A 23,764-nucleotide genomic window follows, 5' to 3' on the forward strand; every position below is an offset into this window, starting at 1 on the left:
ATAGGTGTGCCAGACAGCTGCCCAGAGCAATGGAGTCAGCTTCTCAGCCCTGCAGACCACTAGTGAAGTCCTTGACCGTCAGGAGCTTAAGTATAACATCTTTCCTGGCTGGTTGCTGTCCTGTGAAGTGGTAGATGTGTAAGGCAGGGTGGAATGTCATTACCTAATACTGGGGACATTGAGCCCAAAGCAGAGGCAGTTTGAAAGGTGTTTAGGTGCTGTCCCTGCCTGTCATAGTATCCGAGTCCTTCAAGGGCCACCACATAGGCTACCACCATCTCCTCCTGCTACAAGACTCAGTGAGCAAAAGTGTAACAGTTCCTTCCCAAGAGTTCCTGAGTTGGGGAAGAGGACTTGACTTAGTGAACAGGATAATGTCGACTCCAAGTCCTCGGAGGGAGTCGTTCAGGATGGATCTTGAAGACTAAGTAGGGGTTGACAGTGCGGATAGACATACAGCCTGTCCTGTGATTGTTTACTAAATCAGCATAGCGAGGCTGAAATTGGGGCTGCTGGGTAGACCTTATTAGACACAGGATGGACAGTGACTGCAAAAACCATGCTGGACTTTCGCTGATTCCAGATCCTCCGTGTTCTCTGTCTTATGTCATTGCTGGCAGCGTTGGCCTCTTACTCACCAGAGGCCCCTGAGAAGCTGAGGGTTATGGAGAAAAGTCTGAGCCCACAGCTTAAATGGGAACTTCAGCATCAGCTCTCAGCAGATCTGTGACTTTGGGCACCTTCCTTCATATACTGGGTTGTTTCTCCATCTGTGAGAAGAGACTGGCCCTGCCTGCCCTCTGAGGGGTGCTATGAGGAGCAGGTGAGAGAGAACCAGCCCCAGTGATACAGTCTTTGTTGGGCATGGAGACTCTAGAATCAACGAGCTGCGTCCCCAGGGCCAGCTTTGATCACACCCATGTCCGTGAGTGCTTTCCTCCCCCGGGAAGCTTGGAATCAGGCCCGTATGGGAGAATGAGCACACGGTGGGTAAGTGCAAGCTCCATCCTTGGTCCTTGTTGCAGGCTGTGAATGGGACAAGCCTTGAGAACCTTCCCCACCAAGGAAGGTGACAGTTCCCAGTGTGCACTGTTTATAAACCATCAAGACGTGAGAGACATGCAGCCTCCCCACTCCTACCCCCCACTCAGGACACCAAGCATTGCTGAGGAGGGCTCATGGGACATGAGAGGCTCAGGACAGCAAGGTCTGACAGACATGGCTCATAGACTGGCCTCTTCCTATGATGCCTGCAGAGGCCAATTTCTGCCTGCACCTGTCTGGGATTTGACTGCGACTTGACTGTCCTGGGTTCCCTCCCCTCGGCAGTCTCAGCCACCCCCTTCACTTCCCTGTGTTAAAGGAAACCAGGCCAGAGGTGACCCACAATGTCAGTAGAGTCCACTTTCCAGTGGGGTCCAAGTTGAGGATCATCTGACTGACTGGAAGACCTTGAGGAAGGGTTGCTTTCCCGGAGTTCTCATTATCTGCTGTGCCGGGGAGCAAACCCAGGGCCTTGTGCGTGCTAGGCACTCGCTCCGCGCTGATCTGCACCCTAGCACTATTAAATGTTTTCTTCATTCTTGAACTTTTTTCTTTGAGAGTCTACGTGCCCGGCTTCAAGTGAATGGGTGAGGCTGACAAGGACTGGGTGCAGAGCTTCCCACCCTGTGTCACTTTGTTTGGAAGTCCTAGGGTCATGACCCTGGCCTTATCTGATGGCTCTCCTGTTGGTGTTTGCTCTTCAGGAACTGAGAGAGGACAACATTATCTTAATCGAGACCAAGGCCATGTTGGAGGAGCAACTGACTGCCTCCCGGGCTCGCAGTGACAAAGTCCACGAGCTAGAGAAAGAGAACCTGCAGCTGAAATCCAAACTCCATGACTTGGAACTGGTATGAATGAAGCGGATGCCATGTGCGGAAGCGATGGTGGGGGTATAGGAGGGGTGAGCTCCTCTGGTGTGCCAGCTTCTGAGTTTGCTGCCTCCCAGCAGCTTGTGGGTTAAGAGAAGAGCTTGCAGCACTCAGTGCCTTGAGTGAGCACTTAGTGCCCTCAAAACAGCTAGGACCTAACTTAATGTGTTGCTTCTGGAAGAGTGGACACATACTGTCTTTTTCAAGGGTCCTCAATGGCTCTTGAATGGGTTGAGCACTGGCATTTCATCTCGTCACAGCACTTGAGGGTGCAGAGACCTACCTGAGAGCTGACAAGTGTCCTGTCACCAAGCGTCACGTGGCAAAGCCTTGTGTTCCTACGTTCAGAGTGTTCACTGGGACCTTAGAATTTTCTTCTTAACCTAAGTAGCCAGGTCAGGGCTACTTAGTGCTCAGGGAGCACTCTCTAGTAGTGCTCCCTGTTGCCGTGGGGCCCTGAGTGGGGGTGTTTGTGTACAGCTCTCTGTCTGGAAGGAAGCATTGTGTCCTGAGCGGATGGTAGTTGGTACTTCACGTCTGAGACCAGTCGGCCCTCTCTCCCACTTTCCCTCTTTCTACCCCAGGATAGGGACACAGATAAGAAACGAATCGAGGAGCTGCTGGAAGAAAACATGGTTCTGGAGATTGCCCAGAAGCAGAGCATGAACGAGTCGGCCCACCTGGGCTGGGAGCTGGAGCAGCTGTCCAAGCACGCAGACCTGTCCGATGGTACGTAGCACCCAGTGCTGGGACCCCACCGAGCCGCTGCTCATCCAGGAGCTGAGCCCGTGACTGCCTCTGCGGCTTCTAACAGCCCATCCATTCTCCATGAGTAAATGTGATTTCCTCAAGTGCCGTTTGGAGCTGTTTCATTATGGCCATCCCCAGGGGAAACGTGAGTGGCCTGGCAGCCCCGATGCCCAGAAGTGAACTCTAAATGAAGTGCTGGGATTTCTGGGTTTCCCATATGGACACTCCGAAGCTTCCAGATCACAGCTCTTTGCTGATGACGGAAAGCCCTGACACCAGAAGTGTTCCCAGTGGTCGCTAATCCTTATTATAAATGGACCCTGGATATTATTTGCCCTGTTCGTTTGCATAATTGGGCAGGATGGATGCAGCCTCTCCTGTCTCCCTGGTGGGGATGCTAAGTGGCCACTTCTCCCTAGTCTCCGGCTCTTTATGATCCTTATGATCTTGGGGGAAGGGGAGGGAGGAGAGTCATTCTTCCTGGCTCGCACTGCTGCCCTCTGCCGGTACCCTGAGATAAGCTGTTCATTATGGGAAGGGTGGGGGACCCCAGTCAGCACTGCAGCAGGAAGCTCCAGCGCCCAGCAAACAATAAGCCAATTCCTGTGTTTGAAAATAGCCACGTTCACCTCTCCCATGCACCCGACTTAACAAGTTAGTATTGACTGAGCACTCGACAGAGCAGGCTTGGGCATTTGGCTTGTTTTAGGTTTGAAAGATAGCAATAAAAATTCCCTGAGAATACTACTGAGGTCATTTCTTCCAGTGCTCCTACCAGCTCTGAACATGAAAGCCTTGCATTAGCTTGTTTCTGTGGATACTGAACTGTGTCTGCTTTGGTGCTTGTATACCAAGCTGAGGTGCCTAGGAGGCACACAGGGTGGGTGGGAGAAGGCATTGTCTATGGCTCAGAAGTTCAAGTCCACCAAGAAGAACTTCTGCCCCCTGGTGGACTGGAGAAGCAGTGCAGACTTTCATGGCCAGCTTCAAAGGCCTGGTCAGTTCATACTGCTTGGTGTAGTTTATGAACCCTTTAAGTCAATGGCCATGATAGATTTTTTTCTTTTTTTTTTAAATTTTAAAAATTAGATTTATTTATGCATGTGTGCATACATGGAAGTGAGGACAGTTGTGGGGATTGGTTATTCATCTACCATGTGAGGACCCAAACCCAGGTCATCAGGCATCTTTACTCCTTGAGCCATCTCACCGACCACATTATTTTGTGTGCATGGGTGTTTTTGCCTGCTTGCATATCTCTGTACTACTTGCATACCTGGGATGTGTAAATACAGAGACATTTACCTCATCTCACTGAGACATCTAAAGCAGCCTTGCATGTATTGTCTGACTTTTCTTCAATGTAACTGTGAGGTTGGAAGAAATCTGCCTAGGTTCTAGCTCAGTCTGGCAGCTACAGGCATACATACACAGGCTGCCCAGGTTCTAGCCCGGGCTGACAGCTACAGGCATACATACACAGGCACCACTTTGCTTCACTCATAGTCGGCTGGTCACTCTGCCCTCCCTGCTGAGCAGCCGAGATACCTACTGCTTCTGGAGTGGGCACCGAAAATGCCTGCAGCCTTTGAGTCAGTCGAGTGAGCAGTGTGGTCACCCAGCTTCCCATCAGTTCCACGATTGGTACCTCCAGTGTAATCCAGTTTTTCCTCAAGCTCTAGATTGAGTGGAGAGGCTTCACTCTTGGCACTGAAGCAGCAGTCCCAATTGGATGAGAACGGAGAACAAGAGGAATGCCTAGCTCTTGGGGCTCGGCTTGTCAGAGGGTGGAAGCAGGGGCTCCCGAAATGCTAGACCCTGACTGACTCGGCACTTCAGCCTCCAGGAAGTCCTTCGTGTTTGAGCTGAACGAGTGTGCCTCGAGCCGCATCCTGAAGCTGGAGAAGGAGAACCAGAGCCTCCAGAGTACCATCCAGGGGCTGCGGGATGCATCGCTGGCGCTGGAGGAGAACAGCCTCAAATGTGGGGAGCTGGAGAAGGAGAACCAGCAGCTTAGCAAGAAGGTGACCTCCCTGGGCGGGCACGGGACACCCAGTGTGCAGTGCAGGAGATGGCATGCTTCTGGGCCTTTAACACACTCACTGCCAGGCTCCAGGGAGACAGCGATCATTTCCTCACTGGTGGCTCTCCTAGGAACTGTCTCATGTCTGTGTTCTCATGATTTGTTCCTTAGTCCCATATAAGGCACCTGGTGCAGTGGAGGGAGGGGAGCAGGGTTGTTGGCAGGAGACCAGTCCCCAGGAATCCTTCTCTGCTGCTTCTCTCCTCTGCGCAGGGCGTGGCCCAAACCCTCCCGCTGTGAAAAGGACCTTCATGGAACCATCTAGCTGCATTTACACTCCTGGTCCTTTGAAGTACGGATTGTCATGTGACATTTTAGCTGCCAAGTGATTTGTTCTTCCTTTAGAGAACAGGAGACACCCTTCTCTCGTGCCTTGTCTTGTGGTGCAAAGCGAAAAGGGGAGAAGTGAGCACATGGTTTGGTCTCTTGGGTTTTTGTGGTTCCAAGGCAGGGAATGTCTTTATAAATGGGCATTCAGTGTTGGATAGAATGAAAAAGAGCTGACATAAAAGAAGATGAGACCTTCCCACTCTGTGGGTTCTCAGGAAAGCCTGGGCTATCTTCTTACTGGCCTAGGGATAGTGTGGGTCACCTCCGTTCTGTAGACTATCCTTGGTATACAAACACAAGCAGTGGACACTGCCACCAGCTCCTGCCCATGTCCAGTCCTAGCTTCTGCTTTCCCTGAGCCCTTTGGCTCTTACCAGCCCTGTCCTGCTGTGGTCCCAGGAAAGCCATGATGTCCCACAGAGTTCTCAGTAGTTAGGGACTAATGGGACACTAGAAGGGAAGTTGCTTTTCCCAGATCAGAGTTGTCCTGTGTCCTGCCTATAGAGTGTGTCTGACAGCAGTCTGCCCAGCCAGTAGAGGCGCCGTTTCCGTCCTTTTATACAGCTCTGACCATCTTTTAGTCCTACTTCCCTGTGTTTGGTGAGTAAGCACTTGAGCACCAGTAGGCAGTCACACTCAACCAGCTCAGCCCCCCCCCCCCATTTCCTTTCTATTACCCCCAGTCATCCTCTGTGTGGTAGGGCTCACTGGAGTCCTTGCAGTTTCCCTGCTGGGTCCTTGAGACACTGCCTCCCTCCAGTCTTTGTGCAACTTTATACCAGTGTCACTGAGGTGCAGTTCCTGTAGCCAAATAGGAAAAGATTCCGTATTATCAGAGGAAGAGGGCCACGCTTGCTTTGGGGCCATTAGAAGTCAGAAGCAGCTGTCTGAAGTGTCTGAGCCCCAGCAGTAAGGACAGAAGCTTTCTCAAGCTCACAAGCCTGTAACTAGCTCTCAACCCAGCATAGCCAGCTTGCTGGGGAGTGGAGGGATTTGCTGTCTTCAGTGAGCAATAGAATGTGGGACAGAGAACCAAGAAGGAAAAAGATGGAGGTGACCCCAGAGCAGCTAAGCAGGACCCAGGAAAATCCCATGTTTAGATAGCAGTGGTAGCATCGGACTCAAAGACTGGCATAGCTCAGGGCAGAGCTGGGGGCCTCATCCCACAGGCCTGGAACTATGCATCCAGCCCTTCTTACTCTTCCATAACTGTGACCCCACTTTCTTCTCACTTTTGGCCCCATAGCATGCTCTGTGCTGAGCCAATTCAGTCTCCCTTCTGCATGTCAGGTCTTGGGTGAGATAGGTGGTTTTGATTTTGGAAAAGATCTGTATGTGGCACATTGTAGCATCCTCTGGAAAGCCGTGACCCATATGGCTGGATGAGTCACACCTGCCCTAGGGTCCCATGTTGGGTCTCTTAACAACCATGATGCATGCACACCCCAGTGGCCCTGCCTTTTCCGCTGGTGGACCCCAGTTTCTCCTAAGAAAGGTATCATGGTACACCAAACTATGAAATCAGAAGGCTGGATGGCACCTCAAGAAGGAGAGAGATTAGCCGGGTGGTGGTGGCGCACGCCTTTAATCCCAGCACTTGGGAGGCAGAGGCAGGCGGATCTCTGTGAGTTCGAGACCAGCCTGGTCTACAAGAGCTAGTTCCAGGACAGGCTCCAAAACCACAGAGAAACCCTGTCTCGAAAAACCAAAAAAAAAAAAAAAGAGAGAGAGATTGCAGAGTTTTTATAGACAAGGATTCTCAGAGCTGTGGGATCCTGAACCTTTGTCCGTACAACACCGCGAGCTGAGAGAGAGCCACAGCTCAGCCTCTGTGCTCCCAGGGTCACTGGGCTTCCCTGGTTCTCCCTTCAAGGTTCAGACTGAATGGTGGCCTGAGCTTCCGATGCTTCTCAGCATCGCTTTTAGAGCAGTGGCCCCCAACCAGCAGCCTGAGGCACACTAAGATGACATAAAATGCAGATCCCCAGACCTCACCCCAGACCCGTAGAGTCAGAAACTGGGTGTGGGCCCTGCAGTCTCCAGGGAGGGTCAGCTACCTGTGACGTGGCAGACGTGGTGACTGAGCGTCATGAGTGTGTCTGGTCCTGATGAATGGTCAGGCACTCACTCGACGTCACGTCGTCAGTAAGGGAGGACAGGTTTGCTTTGCCCCTCTGAGGCCAGCATCTGTGTCCCATGCTGAATATAGTTGGTGACAGCAAGAAGAGACAGCCTGGGCTTGAAGCCTCAGCAGAGTAGACTAGCTTGAGTATCTCCAGAGAACAAGATTGCCAGCCCTGCTGAGCCAGGTCCTGAGTCCTCACGGGCACCCAGATGCTGAAAGATGTGGAGAACTCTTGTCCAGATAACTCATGCTTTTGGAAGCTTGGGTACCGGTGGGTGCCTCTGTCAGAGCCTGGTGTTGGCAGGGGGTAATAGGAGGGTAATGTCTAGGCAGAACAGTGCAGCCATGAAGTGTGTGTGTGGTGGGGGGGGAAGTAGCGTGGGCAGAAGGGGCAGGGTTTGATGATAGGTTTACCTAGGAAGATAAAACCTAAGCGTCCGGGTGCTCTCGCCAAGCGTAAGGAGGGAAGGGGAACCATATAGTACTTGTGGGGAATCTGGCACTGGGTGTTTGGGAGATGTGGTCAGACACAGTGGAAGTAGATGAGGTCAAGAAAAAAAAAAGCAAGATATGGGGTAGATTAGACACAAAGCCACATGGGTAACCTGGGACAGACAAGGGCAGGCCTCTGCCAAGTAACTTCTCTTATCCCGAGCAGGGAGTGCAGATCATGTCAAGCCCATGACTGAGGGGGGAGAGGACTTCGCTGCAAAGTAACACTAGTACCTTTTTTTCTCAAGGGCCTGTGGGGATAGCCTGGGCAGAGAAGGCTCTGTCTGTCTGTCCAAACACAGCTCGCTTGAGTTAGGCTGATTGTCACAGGCTGGATCTTTTAATCTGCAGATTGAAAAGTTGCAAACACAGCTGGAGAGAGAAAAGCAGAGCAGCCAAGACCTGGAGACTCTGAGCGAGGAGCTGATCCGGGAGAAGGAGCAGCTGCAGAGTGACATGGAGGCCCTGAAGGCTGACAAGGCCAGGCAGGTAGGCATCGTCGTTGTTGTCACCCCCTCACGTGCTCGTGCTAGCGGAGAGGCGCTGAGGGGCACGGCCATGTCTCCACCCTCCCCTGTGTCTGGGATGGACACTTGGCAGTGTCTTCCGACAGTTGTTTGTTTGGACTCTGGGAAGGAAAAGACTAGCGTTCCCGACACAAACGTTCTCGTTTCTTTCTGTGGCTGTGACAGACACCATGACCTAAAGCAGTGTAGAAGAGGAAATGTTCATTACAGTTTACAGGTACAGTCCATCATTAAGGGAGGTCAGGGAAACTGGATCTTGAAGGCTTGGTACCCCACACAGCACACTTCCAGGAAACTCACAGCCAAGCAAGTACAGCGGCTCTTTAGAGCCATTGTGCAAGGTTTCTTGGGGCACTGACCATGAGGTCAGGGAAGAGAAGACATAGGGAAAGGACCAAGGCACAGGAAGTAGCAGCCTGTCCAGTGTGTCCATGGTAGGAAGAAATTGGACAACAGAAGGGTGTTGCCCAAGAGAACGCCATAGAGGATATCCACTGGATTCTGCTGACCATGACCAAGGGAATCACACTTTCAAGAAAGAGACATGTCATTTAGGTTTAAGGCCATGCTCACTGTGTTGAGTGTGTTTTGATGAGCCATGGATGTGTTTGGGTACACCGTAGAGTGCTATTGAAGACTTCTACTTGGCAGCTCCTGTGTGAACCCAGATCACTGGTGTGGGTTCCTGCAGCAGCCTGGGTCATACCTAATGTGTTTGCTTATAGATCAAGGACCTGGAGCAGGAGAAGGGCCACCTCCACCAGGCTGTGTGGTCACTGCGGGAGAGGCCACAGGTCAGCGGCATAAAGGATGTGGAGAAGGAAAACAAAGCCCTCCACCAGGCTGTGACTGAGGCTGGCAGCAAGGTCAGCCAACTGGAGCTAGAGAAGAAGCAGCTGCACAGAGACCTGGAGGAGGCCAAGGAGAAGGGAGAGCGGGCAGAGGTGCTGGAGAAGGAATTGCACCGTCTGGAGAAGGAGAATGAGCAGCTGGCCAAGAATGTGACCTCCCTGAAGACAGTCACTGAGAAGGTCGAGGGTCTGGAGCTGGAGAACCGAACGCTGAGAAAGTCCTTAGACACCCTGCAGAATGTGTCTGTGCAGCTCGAGGGCCTGGAGCGGGACAACAAGCAGCTGGATCAGGAGAACCTGGAGCTGCGAAAGATGGTGGAGGCCATGCGCTTCACCAGCGCCAAGATGGCACAGATCGAGACGGAGAACCAGCAGCTGGAGCAGGAGAAGGAGGAGCTGCGCAGGAGTGTGGAGCTGCTGAAGACTTTAAGCAAGAATTCAGAGCGCCTGGAACTCAGCTACCAGAGCGTGAGCGCCGAGAACCTGCGGCTGCAGCACAGCCTAGAAAGCAGCAGCCACAAGTCCCAGGCCCTCGAGAGGGAGCTGGGCGAGCTGGAGGCCGAGCGCCAGTCTCTGAAGCGAGACCTGGAGACTCTGCAGCTCACCAACAAGCAGCTTGAGGGGGCTGAGAAGGACAGGAAGGCCCTGGAGCAGGAGGTGGCCCAACTGGAGAAGGACAAGAAACTGCTGGAGAAGGAGACCAGGCGGCTGTGGCAGCAGGTGGAGCTCAAGGATGCTGTCCTGGATGACAGTGCTGCCAAACTGTCAGCAGCCGAGAAGGAGAGCCGTGCGCTGGACAAAGAGCTGGCACGCTGCCGGGATGCGGCCAGCAAGCTGAAGGAGCTGGAGAAGGACAACAGGGACCTCACCAAGCAGGTCACTGTGCACACGAAGACGCTGACCACCCTGAGAGAGGTGAGCCTCGGCCTGTTTCCAGGATGGAAGGTTCTGGAATGGAGGCGCACCTTGGTGTGTACCCTGAGGTTAGGTAGCTCAGTCAGCCTGGGGGAAGGGCATGGGGCTCACTGCTCATTAACAACCCCCTGGAATCCTATCCTTTTATTCTGTGCCCCCGTGCCTGTGCGCTCCTCCACTCACCGTGGGTTGTGTCCCTGTCACTCACTATAGATCGGATTCTGTAAGTGGAAGATGCACTTAACACACCACATCTTCTGCACATAAGCTTAGGCACATGGCATTCTGGAGTGCCTGCGATTCAGAGCTCACTGCCTTTGCCCAGCATTGAGAGACAGTATTGAACTGTGTATACTGCTAGCCTGGGATAAAACCAGGATTCCCCCAAACTGACCATAAATTAAAGAGAATCATGAATCAGTCATGTATCATAGGGTTTCTCCATACTAGACTACATATGGCTAAGCTCCTCTTTTTTTTTTTTTTTTTATTATGTTTTCATGTTTTTCCACATGAAATAAGTTTCAGGTTTTAGGTGATGGTTTTCTTACATTCATTCATTCATTCATTCATTCATTCATTCATTCATTCATTTGGTGTGTGTGTAGGCATATGTATGTCACTTGCTTGCTGACAAGCCTGACGATCTGAGTTTGATCCCCAAAACCCAAACAGTGGAAGGACAGAACAGACTCTCTCAAGATATCTTCCGGTTTCCACTTGTTCTTCCTGCTTCCGTGGACTGGACGTTCCTATCACTTCACGAACATATCAGACACTTTTTTTAAGGATATGTTTCTAGAAGTAGAGTGATGGGATCAAAGTGTGTGACCGTTTTAGCCTCTTGTATCTTCTGCTTCCTGGGCATCTGTTCTACTGCCCTTGGTACCTTTTCTTGGGGCTGTTGGTGTGTTCATCATGGTGTGCTCTAGTAGAGAGTGGTCCAACCTGCAGATTTTATCTCAGCTCAGTTCCAGTTAGTTGCAGTTCATTGATTGGGTGCCTGGCTCCTTCTAGCTTATAACTAAACCATCCCCTAGTTGACTGTCTTTCTGGCTCATCAGCATGTGCCAGGTAGACAAGGAAGAGATCAAGGGAGAAAGCTCGACACTCTGTGGAGCTCAGCCTGAGGCGGCTGCAGGGTGCTGTGTGCCTAGTGAGAAGGAGTGACTTCAAAGTGAGCCCAGAACCTTGACAACGTAGGTTGAGCCAGAGAGGAACACAAGCCCTACATGCCTCCCACAGCCCATGTCTGTACAGTGCAGGCAGTGCGGGCTGTGATGGAGTTACCAACTTCCCAGGGATCTCCAGGGCTTGTCACACAGATGCACGCCCCTCTCACCGCCGCAGGACAGTCCTGAAGCAGTCGGCCATGTGACCTGGGACTTAGCCGTCCCAGGTTCTGTTCTTCTCTTGTTTTCATTTTTGAATACAGAATCTTGCTATATAGCTCAGGCTAGTCTTAGATCCTTGCATAGCCCAGGCTAGCCTTGAAATCTTGATCCTCCTGTCTCAACCTCCCAAGGGCCCAGCAGCAGCTTTGACCTAGAGCTCCACCATATCAGCACTGGGCTTGGGCAGTGACCATGGCAGGTTAGAAGGCTGCCGGAAAACACATGCTAGCTCGTCTCTGCTTCATCCAGGAGCTGATCCATGTTGCTCTAACCCACAACTCATGGCCAGAGCTGCTCGCCTGGCATCAACTGCTGGTGTGGCCAGGAAATGTGGTGGTGGGGATACCATCCTGCCTATGATTTGATAGGAGGGTTAGCTGTGGCACCAGGCAGAAGGTAATAGCTACTCTCAGAGATATGTGTGGGGATGGAAGCAAAATGGATTGAGGAGATGAACCTTGGGCTCAGTGCCCACATTCTGAAAAGTTAACCAAAGCCAAGGTTTAAAATAAACTCCTTTGGGTGTGGAGACAGGTGGCTTGGTTGGGTGCCTGCTCACCTAGCATGCGCGGAGCCCAAGGTTGAAACCACAGTGTAAAATCAGGCATGGTGGTGTACACCTAGTACTTGGAGAGACAGGAAGATCAGAAGTTCAGGATCAGCCTCAGCTACACAGCAAGACCGTCCTGAGTTACGGTAACAAACCATCTTTCTCTCCTTGCTTATTTTTCACTGTCGCTATTGAGTGTTTAATTGCTAAATTTGTAATTTAAAAAGTTATATTAGTAGAGATCATTCTCGCTACTAAAAGTCAGCACAGTGGAATATTTCTGACCTGTTTTGGAGGAGAACATTTTGGATCCATCCTATGTTGCTGTGTGGTCTGTTGTTTCTAGCACCTAGAAAACTGGGAAAGGGTGTTTGTCCCCAAACCTGGAGCATCCTGGAGTTGACCCCCTTGTCACCTCGCTTGCTTGCCTGTAACGTCTGAAATGGCCAGGTTTGGGGAAGAGGTGACTTGAAGGTGTGGCACCGTCATGAGGCCCTGCCTCCCTGCCATGCCTCTGCCAGACTCCTGTCTACAGTGGTATTATCCTGTCTCGTAGGACCTGGTGCTGGAAAAATTGAAGAGCCAGCAGCTGACCAGCGAACTGGACAAACTGAGCCAAGAGCTGGAGAAGGTTGGCCTCAGCAAGGAGCTGCTGCTGCAGGAGGATAATAGTCACAGTGACACGTAAGGACAGTCCCCTGCATGCTAGCATCGTGCTCTCCGAGGAATCTGAGCTCCTGGATCTTAGCCTGAACCAAAATCTGTTCTTCACTGCTGAAGTCATTCTATCATGTGACCCTTGTGTCTGCCCAGGTCTTGTCCCTGGAGAGTCTCAAGGAGGCATGGAAGGAGATTGTTGTGTGTGATCAAACAGCTGTGGTGCTGGAAGTGAACCCCCGGGCCTCTAGCATGTTTGACAGGCTCTGCAATGACCTGCAGCCGGGGAGAGCCACATCTCCTTTTCTCCTAGTGATGCCTTCCTGAATAACTTGACTTTTCTGGGTTTGTAAGCACCAAGACTCACATGCCTGCTTTGATATGTCTGGTGCAGTGGGAGGCCGCAGAGCTGCCATGCCCTAGCTTTGTGACCTTGGAGCGGTTGCTGGTGTTTGCTGAGATGGGTAGAGAGCCATCTGTAAAGTGGCGGTGATAGCATACCTCTTCAAGGAGTAGCCACAGAGTGTAGCGGTGTGGACATGTCAGCCGGGAACCCCGGGCAGAGCTCTAGGTCCCTGGAACACTTTCTGCAAGTGGCATATAAATGGGAATGGTGTGTGCAGGCCACAGGGAGATGAGATTGGGGTGAAGTAGCATGAAAACTGTACTATTGTATCTTTGTATTTTCAGAAAATGCAAGATTTTGGAAAGCAAAAGTGAATCGGCCTTGAAGACAACACTGGCCATGAAAGAAGAAAAGATTGTGTTTTTGGAGGCCCAGGTGGAAGAGAAAGAAAGCTTGAATCGCCAACTGCAGATTGAACTGCAGCTGGTAAGGACCAGACTGAGGTCCTACCTGCCAGGCCTCTGCGACAACCAGGGCAGTGTCCTGGGACATATGAGGATGAGCTATAGGCCCATGAGGGTGCCCAGCTCAGGGTATAGGAGCTGGCACGACAGCCAGATGCATGATAGGAAGGAGGCTGTGGCTCAGGGCAGTCCCACACCTCCTGGTAAGGTGTAGGAGCATGAAACAGCCCAGAGCGCCAAGCAGAGCCCTGCAGACTCAAAGGCCCCTTAGATGGGACAGGACCTTGTATGAATATGTGTGTCAACTCTTGGATGCATACAAGAACACATTCCCATACATACAGGCGACATGTGTGCACAGTCTACATGCATATAAATATGCTTCCCTCATTCACATCTTCCACACATGTCAATAAGGAGCTCCACATACACACACACACTTGTGTATTCTATCTCCATCTGTGTATGGGTGGGCTGGCGCCACGTGTTACCGTTTCCCTTTTTAGACATGTGGCAGAGCTGACTTGGGATTTGAAGTCAGGCAGACGCAGAGCTGGCAAGGCCCTTGTGAGATGTGTGACTGTCTATGCCCGGTTTTGTTGTATGGTGTAGACTGGAGGCCCAGGCAAGCAACAGAACCTGCCAATCATGTAGCTGAGGTGGGGCTAAGACAGGCATAGGTTCACGTCCCCACCTTTCATGTCCTCTCTGGGGAAACACATGGCAAAGGAGAGCATCTGGCCTGTCCCTCCTCAGGTAATGAGTGTCTGAGGCTTTGGTGAGGGGTCCCTCCCTACCTACTAGTGGAGCTCCCGCTGGCTGCTTCCTGCCTGAGTCTGCTTTCCAATGCTGCTTGCAGGTAAAGGACGAACGTGAGCAGCTCAGGCAGACCCAGGAGGACAGAACACAGGCCCAGGATGTACTGAAGCTCCCTTCGGGCAAGGTGGTCACCAGTCCCCAAGAAAAAGAGGCCTGGGAGCCCAGCCACAAAGAGGCCACCATGGAGCTTCTCCGTGTAAAGGACCGGGCCATCGAACTAGAGCGCAGCGTGAGTGGGCCGCCCTTGAGCTGAGCGTCTTATTAGCAGTTACCCCTGGAGTATATCACCACTGCAAAGAATATGGATGGCAGAGGCCACAGAGGCTATTGGATTTAGTAGGACACTTCCTCAGCTGTCCTGGCTGGTCCCTTGGGTGCCTTTCATATACAAGGGGGCTGCACCCAGTCTCCTGCCTGGGCTGACCTCCCTGCCTGCGGTGACAAACCTAGAATCTGTGCATCAGCCTTTATCCCCACAGTGATATGTTTTCCAGAGCTACCTCCCAGTACCACGGCCCAAGCTGTGTCTAAACAAAGCTTTATTGACACACACTCACCGTTTATACTGCCATGTGGTCTGCGCTGCTTTCCCACACGTCGGCAGCCTTCATTGTTGGGATCTAGATGAGAAGACCACCACACCTGCATTTATTTACCCTTGGCCCTTACCAGAGAAAGCTCTCCAGTGCATGCTTGCCCCCCTTGCCCCCCTGATTTACAACAGTGACATTTTGAAGTTCACTGTGATGCTTTTCAATAGACAAACCAGCTGAGACAGAACATTAGAGGTTCTCTCAAAGTCACATGCTAATAAGGAGTAACACCAAGCCCATGTCCTGGCTCCTAAGCTGGTTGGTAACATGATACATATGATCTTTGTTAGTCTCCTACCCTTTTTTAAAAGTAGTTTATCTTTGTGTGCATTGGTGTCTTACTTGCACATGTGTCTGTGTGAGGGTGTCAGATCCCCTGGAACTGGAGTTAGAGATGGTTTTGAGCTGCCATGTGGTTGCTGGGAATTGAACCTGGGACCTCTGGAAGAGCAGCCAATACTCTTAGCCAGTGAACTATCCCTCCAACCTTAGTCTTCCACTCTTAAGTACCCTGTTCCATTTGCTGTCTCAAATATAAGGACAGCCATTGCTGAGGGCTTGAGCTCTGTGATCAGTGGGGAGTGGCTTCAGCTCACAGAAAAGGACTCTTCAGGTATTCCATTCCAGAGGAAACAAATGGAATCCTGAAAGTGGCTCGCATGCTCGTGTGCTTCAGGTCCTGGGCAGTAACTCCTGTAATCTTGTGTCCTATTTTGAAAATTCTGTTAGTTGTCTCTCTGTTTCCAAGAGGGAAGCTGTTAACTTCCTGTGCCTGAGGAACCCCAGCTCTGGGCTGTATCTACCGTTGAGGGTTCAGGAGCCCCAGGGCTCATGTCAGAGAACCAGTCACGCTGTGGATAACTGGCACATGCTTCTTTTCTAGAACGCAGCTCTTCAGGCTGAGAAGCAACTGCTGAAGGATCAGCTGCAGCACCTGGAGACTCAGAATGTGGCCTTCAGCAGCCAGATTCTGACCCTACAGAAGCAGAGCGCCTTCCTGCAGGAACACACCACCACACTGCAGACCCAGACCGCAAAACTGCAGGTAGTGGGACCCAGGGCGGCTCCTTGGTGGGAGCTGCAAGGCCAAGCGTGGGGCAGTAGGGACTGGGTAGTTGTTAAGAGGTTTGCTGTAGACAGGAGTCTTTGAAAGTAGTAGGGTGGCTCATGAGACATTTCCTGTAGCTGGGCCTAAAGAAATCTGACTAAAACTTCATTTCTTTGCTTTTCAGTTTATACAAGTGAACATGATATGCACACGTATGCGCACGCACCCATACACACATACATACACACCAAAAGAGAGGTTTGGAAATAAGTTAACTCGGTTAAACAGTTTCTGTATTGTACAACCTGGCAGAGCTGTATGAAGTTGATAGAGGGGAAGTGGGGCTGTGATCTGGCTTCCGTCTGCTGGAAGCAGCCAGTAGGGCCAGCATTGCAGCCCACGTATCACATGGTTGTATTTGTGGCTATTAGGTGGTGGGAAAATGAAAAATTGCTCATTAATGTAATTTCTGGGAAAAGTTGGAAAGTTACGTATGGGACAGAGACAATAAACAGGAAATGTATTTGGCAAAGAGGTTGGGTTTGTTTTGTTAAAATAACAAAATAGGATGCTGATTTGTTACTTTGTTTTGTCTTAGAAAAAGCCTTTGTCTGCCTTTAATATCAGAGGAATTCTGGCCCCTGTTCAGTTTTCTGTTTTGGGATTATGTTAGAATATTCTAAAACACCAGGGGTTCAAATACAGACCACTAGTAAAAATGCTTAGCATGCTTAAAGTCCTCAGTGCAGACCCTAGCAGGACAAAAATAACAGACACTATGGTCTGATAGTCTATCCTTATAGATTTCCTGTTGGCTTGTCTAGAAAACAGGCTTTAAAAAATAATCAGTAATGACATGTAACAGGCTTACCTAGACGGACAATTTCTGGAGATGGTTCAGGATGACAACCTTTTCATGGCCAGGGTTTGCCATGTTGCCCCTCCCCGACCCCCACCCTTTCCAGAGCCAAGTCTTCACGTTCTAGAAGCATTGCCCGTGCCTGGCCTGCCTTGCGGTCCCTCTGGTGCCCCTGCGGCTGGTAGTCCTTGGCCTGCTCACCACACACAGGGCTCTGCTCTCCTGCAGGTGGAGAATTCTACACTGAGCTCCCAGAACGCAGCACTCGGTGCGCAGTACACAGTGCTGCAGAGCCAGCACGCGGCCAAGGAGGCTGAACACGAGGGTCTGCAGAAGCAGCAGGAACAACTGGCAACGGCCTATGAGGCCCTGCTGCAGGACCATGAGCACCTGGGTGCCCTGTACGAGCGCCAGTCCTCCGAGTACGAGGCCCTCATCCGACAGCACAGCTGCCTGAAGACGCTGCATCGGAACCTGGAGCTGGAGCATAAGGAGCTTGGGGAGAGGTGGGCCCTGGAGGGGAAGAGTGAAGCCCGTGGGGCAGGGGACTGCAGGGGTAGAGCCTGGGGGCAGGGGAGGGCAGGGGTAGAGCCTGGGGGGGCCAGGGGAGGGCAGGGGTAGAGCCTGGGGGCAGGGCTGCAGCCTGTGGCGGAGGCAGCTATTGTGCTGAGTCCCTTAGGCTGTCCCAGAGCTTCTGGGACTTTCCTGAGGCCTCTACGCACCTCCTTCTCCCCCGCATTTCCTCTTGGCGGGCCGCTTCCCATTGTTGGTGCACCTGAGCTTTCCCAAAGGGAAGGAAATAGAACCTTTAGCAATTTTTATGTGATTTTTGTCTGTCCAGCTGGGAAGTGTGGCAGGGGACTTTGGAGCAAAGGGGTGACTCTGGGTGACCCAGTGTGGACACTTGGAGATCTGCTCACTAAGAATTCTTTCTTCTTCCTCCCCGCCTTTTCTCCTCTCCTGACCCACAGCCCTGAGAAAATTCTCCTGCTGCCTCTATGCAGGGTTGTGCACATTCACACTTCAGACTGCCTATCCCAAGTCTTAAGTCTAGAGGGCTTGCTTAAAAAACCCAGATCTGCCGGGCAGTGGTGGCACACGCCTCTAATCCCAGCACTCGGGAGGCAGAGGCAGGCGGATCTCTGTGAGTTTGAGACCAGCCTTGTCTACAAGAGCTAGTTCCAGGACAGGCTCCAAAGCTACAGAGAAACCCTGTTTCGAAGAAATATATATATATATATATATATATATATATATATATATATATATATATATATATATATATACACATACATATATATATACATACACACACACATACACACACACACATACACACACATATATATATACATATATATATGTATATATATATCCTCCAATGCATACAACAGAGCACAAAGGAATCCCACTCCTGTGATCTCAGCACGGTGGGAGGTCGAAGCAGGAGGGAGGGAGTGGAAGAGAGACTGCTCTAGCCCCTGGTGCCCCCCATGGTCACCCACACCACAGTTGTCCTTTCATTTGCACTTGTCACTTTTTTATTTTTTAAGGTAAACTGTAGCTATGTTGAAATACATAAATGTTTGTTTTTCGCCATTGGCAGTCCCAGGTCCTGGGGTGTGTGTCATTAAAGTTACCCACTGTTGACTGCTCCTGCTCCTGTACTGTGGGTTCCAGATCCCTAGCAGGTGTATCTAAAGTCCCATCTGGAGGTTTATCTCCAGAGCCTGGAGAATCAGTGAGCCATGCATCAGAAGGAGGTTTGTCCAAAGAAGGAACCCACAGGAGTGGGACAGGAGAGAACCAGCCCCCCTTCCTGGACTAGCAAAGTGCCCCCGCTGACAGCATTTCTGCCCAGTCCTCAGCAGAACAGCTAGGCACCGAGTATATTGGTTATGTCTGGTAGGAGTGGCTGATGTGTAAGAAATTTCCATTGTAGGGATCTGCAAATGTTATCGAGCCAGAAAAGCCTTGTGGGGGTGCTGATGGTACTTGTGGGTAGAATGTGGCGGCAGTGGATTTTCCCATCAAGTATGGCCTCTTTGCCTTCATCTAGAGCTTCCCTCCCATCTCTGTCCTTCAGGGCTGCCAAGATGTTGGCTTCAGTGTGACTTTTCCTCCCTACTGGATGGTGCAGCTTCTGCCTCTGGGCATCTTTATCCCCTGGTGTTCCCCTGCTGCCCGTACTATATGCAGCATTTATTGGACCTATACTGTGCTGTGTCTAGTCCCGGAAGGAGCTATGCCCCTGGCAGACTAATGCAGTGGAACACAGCATTGGCCCTAATACGGTTGTGATCTCTGCTCTCAAGCATCATAAAACACTGTCTTCTTAGAGTCTCTTAAAGATTTTTTTTTTTGGGGGGGGGGTCTGTTTTGTTTTTTTAAGACAGAGTTTTACTGTGTATCCCTGGCTGTCCTGGAACTCACTCTGTAGACCAAGCTGGCCTTGAACTCAGCGATTCACCTGTCTCTGCCTCCTGAGTGCTGGGATTAAAGGTGTGCACCACCATGAGGTTTACTTATGTATTTTATGTGTATAGGTGTTTTGTCTGCATGTGGTTTTGCATACCAGGAGAGGGCATTGTATCCCAAGGAGTACAGTTATAGATGGTTGTGAGCCACCATGTAAGTGCTGGGAATTGAACTCAGGACCTCTGGAAGAATGGCCAGTGCTCTCAACCACTGAGCCATCTCTCCCCTCTTCTTAGAGTCTTTTTTTTTTTCGAGACAGGGTTTCTCTGTGGCTTTGGAGCCTGTCCTGGAACTAGCTCTTGTAGACCAGGCTGGCCTCGAACTCACAGAGATCTCTTCTTAGAGTCTTAATGCCCATTCAGAGGAGGAAGGTTTTTGTAGTTGAGACTGACCCTGAAGGTCAAGGTTCTGGCTTGGTATAGCATGTCATCTACTTAAGTCTTTGGCTAGTTGGACGCATGACTAGAGGCATAGTCTTCAGAGTGACAGAAGTCTGGATTCTTTTCATTTGATGTTTAATTGGCCTCCTGCCAGATATTCGCGGTTTTGTGTCAAGGGCTCAGTGGTAAGCAAGACTCCGTAGGCGTGCGGGCCACGGCAGGCTTGATCTGTATGCTTTGCTTGAAGTCACACAAGGAGAGAAGGAACTGGAAAGCCTTGCTGGTCAGTTTGTGGCCTTTACTTGTCAACCTTGGATGATTCTTCCACGGTCGCTAACTTGGCTCTAGAAGCCAGACAGATCCCCACATCCTATCTCTATGCCCTGCTGTATGGTAGGGCCACCTCTGTGCTTTGGCTAATGGCCTTGAAAATATTTGTCTTTGAGTCTCCTAACCAGATCCCTTACCTGGGGCTCCAGTGAATGGCCCAGGCTCAGCTGATGTGGGGGGTAGAAGTTAGAGAGGAGACTGGAGACACCAACAGAATGTTATATACTCTGAAGCGGGGAGGGCGTCCAGGTTTTCTGAGCCAGATGGTTGAACAATGTGCCTCAGACCACTCCTTTCATGGACTTGGAGATCCTGGGTTATCGGCAGGGAGGGACAAAAGTCAGGGCTTGTTGATCCTCCTTGTGCTCTGCTGCCCCCCAGCGACAGATGTGAAGCCTACAAGGATTGAGAAAGTTCAATCCGAGAGGGGGGAGACCTCAACAATACCCCCCCCCATGTCAGTGGGAACAGAGATGTGGGCTCCCCATAGGGCGAGGAGGGTGTGAGCAGGGATTAGCTGTTTTATGCAGTGGAATTTAGCTGTTTATTTTGTGGTTTCCTTTAGATCTACTGGTTGTTAGTGAACTGCTTTGTAACATGAGTCTCTAAAAGGGTATAGAGTGCGGGCCTTATGCTCTCAGGTGACCTATAGAAGGGACAGACTGTGACAGGGAAGCCAAGGGACCAGAGAATGGAAGAGGACTCTGGGCCCCTGGGAGACTGACAGACCCCACTCTGGCAGCATCCATCTTGCTGCCCTGCCGTCTGGCCTCTCACCTCACAGAGAGACGGTCTCAGAGGAGTCCCCATTTTTCTGAGAGCATTTGTTCCCTCTCCTGGGGTGTAAGTTGCTTGTGGAAGATAAAACCTGGCTGTGATTCCAATGACTGTTCCTCGACCAGGCACGGTGACTTACAGAAGCAGAAAGCTGAGCTGGAGGAGCTGGAAAAAGTGCTGAGCACCGAGCGGGAGGCTCTGCAGCGGGAACAGAGGACCAACGCCGTTGCCACGAGCGAGAACCAAAGGCTGCGAGTAGAGCTGGATAGGTGAGCACCCAGGCTCGCCCACCTGGGGGAGTGGCAGCTACCCAAAAGTCTGTTCAGACCGGTCCTCACTAAAACCTGCTGGTGGAAGGCTTGTGAGCTCCTTGTCACGGACTGCGTGATGCTGGCCAGGCGAGGAGCTGAGGGCCGTGCTAATGGGGGTAGCATGGATGGCGGTGCCCAGCCAGTACAGGGAAGGGAGGGTCATGTATCTGGATAGCATAGCCGTCTTCAGATGTCAGCCCAGCCCACGGGAGCTGTGGTGGTCCTCCTTATTCAGCAAGAGTCACCCAGTCACTAGTGCGCATCTGTAACCAGCATCTCCCCTTGTTTGTGGATCTTTTGTGGGTATATACAGCGTTCACAAAATATCCCAGTTGTCAGGTTCACCAGCTCCCTTCTTCCATCTTTCTCACTGTGGACCAAGTCCTCCCAGGACCGATTATTGCCACATCTTCGGTGGCGTGAGTCCTCATCTTGCTGTGTTAAACAGACCCAGGGCACAGTGCTCAAATGCAGTCGGTGTCCTAAGTGCAGAGTGGCAGCCTTGTGCCTAGCAGAGAAAACACCTGTGTTAAATAAGTCCCGCCTGCCTAGAGTCGCAGGCTTGTACCTGTGTTTTCAGGGCTGACGTTTGGCACTGGACAACCTGTTGCTGTGCTCTCTTCCTGGGAGGGCCACCTCGCCAGCTCCCAGCTCTACTCAGTTGCCTAGAGTTCTTTGGGTAGGGTTGAGGTCTCCTGAGGTCGCCATGCTGGGTGGCATGTTCTTTGGTGTCCTCCTTGTTCAGCTCATGTTTGACAGTCATGTTGGTGAGACTTCATGGGTATAGTTTCTGATGTTACTCTAGGGGATAATCTCACACAGTAAAGTCCCCGATCCTCTGGCTCTAAGAATCTTTTTTTTTTTTTAAATTTATTCATGTATTTATGTAATCTACCTTCATGCACACAAGAAGAGGCAGTCAGATCCTATTATAGATGGTTGTGAACCACCATGTGGTTGCTGGGAATTGAACTCAGAACCTCTGGAAGAGCGATCAAGTGCTCTTAACCTCTGGGCCATCTCTAGCCCCTCTGAGAATCTTTTTCCCCTCTTCTGCAGTGTTCCCTGAGCCTTAGATGTAGGAATGTCTGTAGATGTATGTTAGGACTGGGCTCCACATCTCTGCATATTGATTGGTTGTAGTTGTCTGTAGTAGCTTCTGTTGCAAAGAGAAGTTTCCTTGACGAGGGGTGAAACTACACTTACCTGTGGGTCTAAGGTCAACTGTTTATAGGTTGCTATTAGGGATTATGCTGGTTTAGTAAATTACTGGTTGTAGATTCTCCTCCGGTAGCCATGATCTCTCTAGCTCTGATTACTTAGCTAGGTTTCCAGTACCAGGCATGATCTCCCTCTGGTTGAGTGGTTCTTAAGTCCAGTTAGAGAGCTGAGCTGTTGGTTACTGTCAAGTAGGTACCAGTATTGCACCTGTAGCGTTACTGTGCCATGCTGGTGGTTAACGTGGTTCTTAGGTGTCCTGGCTGGGTGGGACTGTTGGTTTCCTTTCTCCTTTGGAAGAGTGAGTGCTGTGTTTTAGAGTAAAAATATTCCCCAATGTTTTTTTCCGTAGCTCTTTTTTCCACTTACACCAGAATGCCTAAACTGTAATGTAGAAGGCTACTGACCTTGATGTCCAATTTAAGGCCAGTATCTTAGCCTGCATGTGTGTTGTCCTCTCTCCCCCCACCCAGGCCAGCATGGCATCAGAGGTGCCCTCCTAGAGCCCCAGAGAACACAGCTGAAAAGCAGCAGTTTTGTTCAGAATTCTTACGTTACACACAAGAGTTAACAGCTCGCACAGTCTGCCATTGTCAGAACGGGTACAGAAGCCGTAGCTGCTGCAGGTCTTTCTGTCTTTGGAATGCTTTTCAGCCCCTTTGCCTGTGGCTCTCCTCCCCGTAGGGTCAGTTTTCTGCACCACCAACTGAAAGGGGAATATGAAGAGCTGCATGCACACACCAAGGAGCTGAAAACATCCCTGAACAACTCCCAGCTAGAGCTGAACCGCTGGCAGGCGCGCTTTGACGAGCTTAAGGAGCAGCACCAGAGCATGGACATCTCACTGACCAAGCTGGACAACCACTGTGAGGTGAGATGTGGCGTTGGGCAAGTCTGTGAGGGGCTGGAGGTGTCTTTGCAGCCAAGGTGAGACCCGAGCGCCACCAGGGGTAGGGACATCTCAAAGACCACTTTGTTGACATTTGCTCCCTGAGGCCGGCAGTAGCTCCTGTCAGCCCTTCAGGACATGGTAGCACCATCTTCTTTACCTCTTTATTTCGGTAGAGAGCTATACAAGCAAAATGGCCTGGAATTGAGTGTGACTGCCTGGCATCGTTCCCCTGGGTGATTTAGCTGCTGGTGGCACAGAGCTGGGTCAGAAATGGCCATTGTGGGAAGCAAAGACCTTGTTTAAATAGAATATCAGATAGACCCCACTGTATAGAGAGAGACTGAGGAAAGCAAGTGATTTCCCTCCTGATTTCTGAGACACCCCTGGGAGACAAGTCCCAGGTGCTAGTATCCAATCACCCAGCCAGATCTGAGCTGCCCATGGAGGATAAGAGAGAAAGGCCCTGGCCCAGTGCCCTATTAGGGAGGGCTGTCACTGCTCAGGGAACCCATATCCACTGGAGACTGCCATTGCAGGAGGATTCTTTTGTGTGTTTGTATGTCTGTGAGCGTGTGCGTGCATGCACATGCTTGCTGGTTTGCATGGCTTGTGCTTTTATGAACTGAGCCATTTCTTTGGACCTCAAAGAAGTGTTCTAG

The 23,764-nt window shown here is 51.1% G+C and overlaps 1 protein-coding gene across 1 annotated transcript in view; it reads left to right on the forward strand.

Moving 5' to 3' along the window:
• The window catches only part of Ccdc88c (coiled-coil domain containing 88C), a 125,763-nt gene that overhangs the window by 74,182 nt on the left and 27,817 nt on the right, over positions 1-23,764 (forward strand). The window contains exons 11-22 of the mRNA XM_057782641.1: positions 1,749-1,895; positions 2,501-2,645; positions 4,506-4,690; positions 8,048-8,185; positions 8,949-9,989; positions 12,490-12,617; positions 13,281-13,422; positions 14,260-14,448; positions 15,696-15,857; positions 16,948-17,225; positions 20,810-20,953; positions 22,898-23,084. Coding sequence (XP_057638624.1) covers positions 1,749-1,895; positions 2,501-2,645; positions 4,506-4,690; positions 8,048-8,185; positions 8,949-9,989; positions 12,490-12,617; positions 13,281-13,422; positions 14,260-14,448; positions 15,696-15,857; positions 16,948-17,225; positions 20,810-20,953; positions 22,898-23,084 — 2,886 coding nt within the window. The remainder of the gene's footprint in view (positions 1-1,748; positions 1,896-2,500; positions 2,646-4,505; positions 4,691-8,047; positions 8,186-8,948; positions 9,990-12,489; positions 12,618-13,280; positions 13,423-14,259; positions 14,449-15,695; positions 15,858-16,947; positions 17,226-20,809; positions 20,954-22,897; positions 23,085-23,764) is intronic.

The sequence above is a fragment of the Chionomys nivalis genome, chromosome 10 (genome assembly GCF_950005125.1).
Source record: "Chionomys nivalis chromosome 10, mChiNiv1.1, whole genome shotgun sequence".
NCBI lineage: Eukaryota > Metazoa > Chordata > Mammalia > Rodentia > Cricetidae > Chionomys > Chionomys nivalis.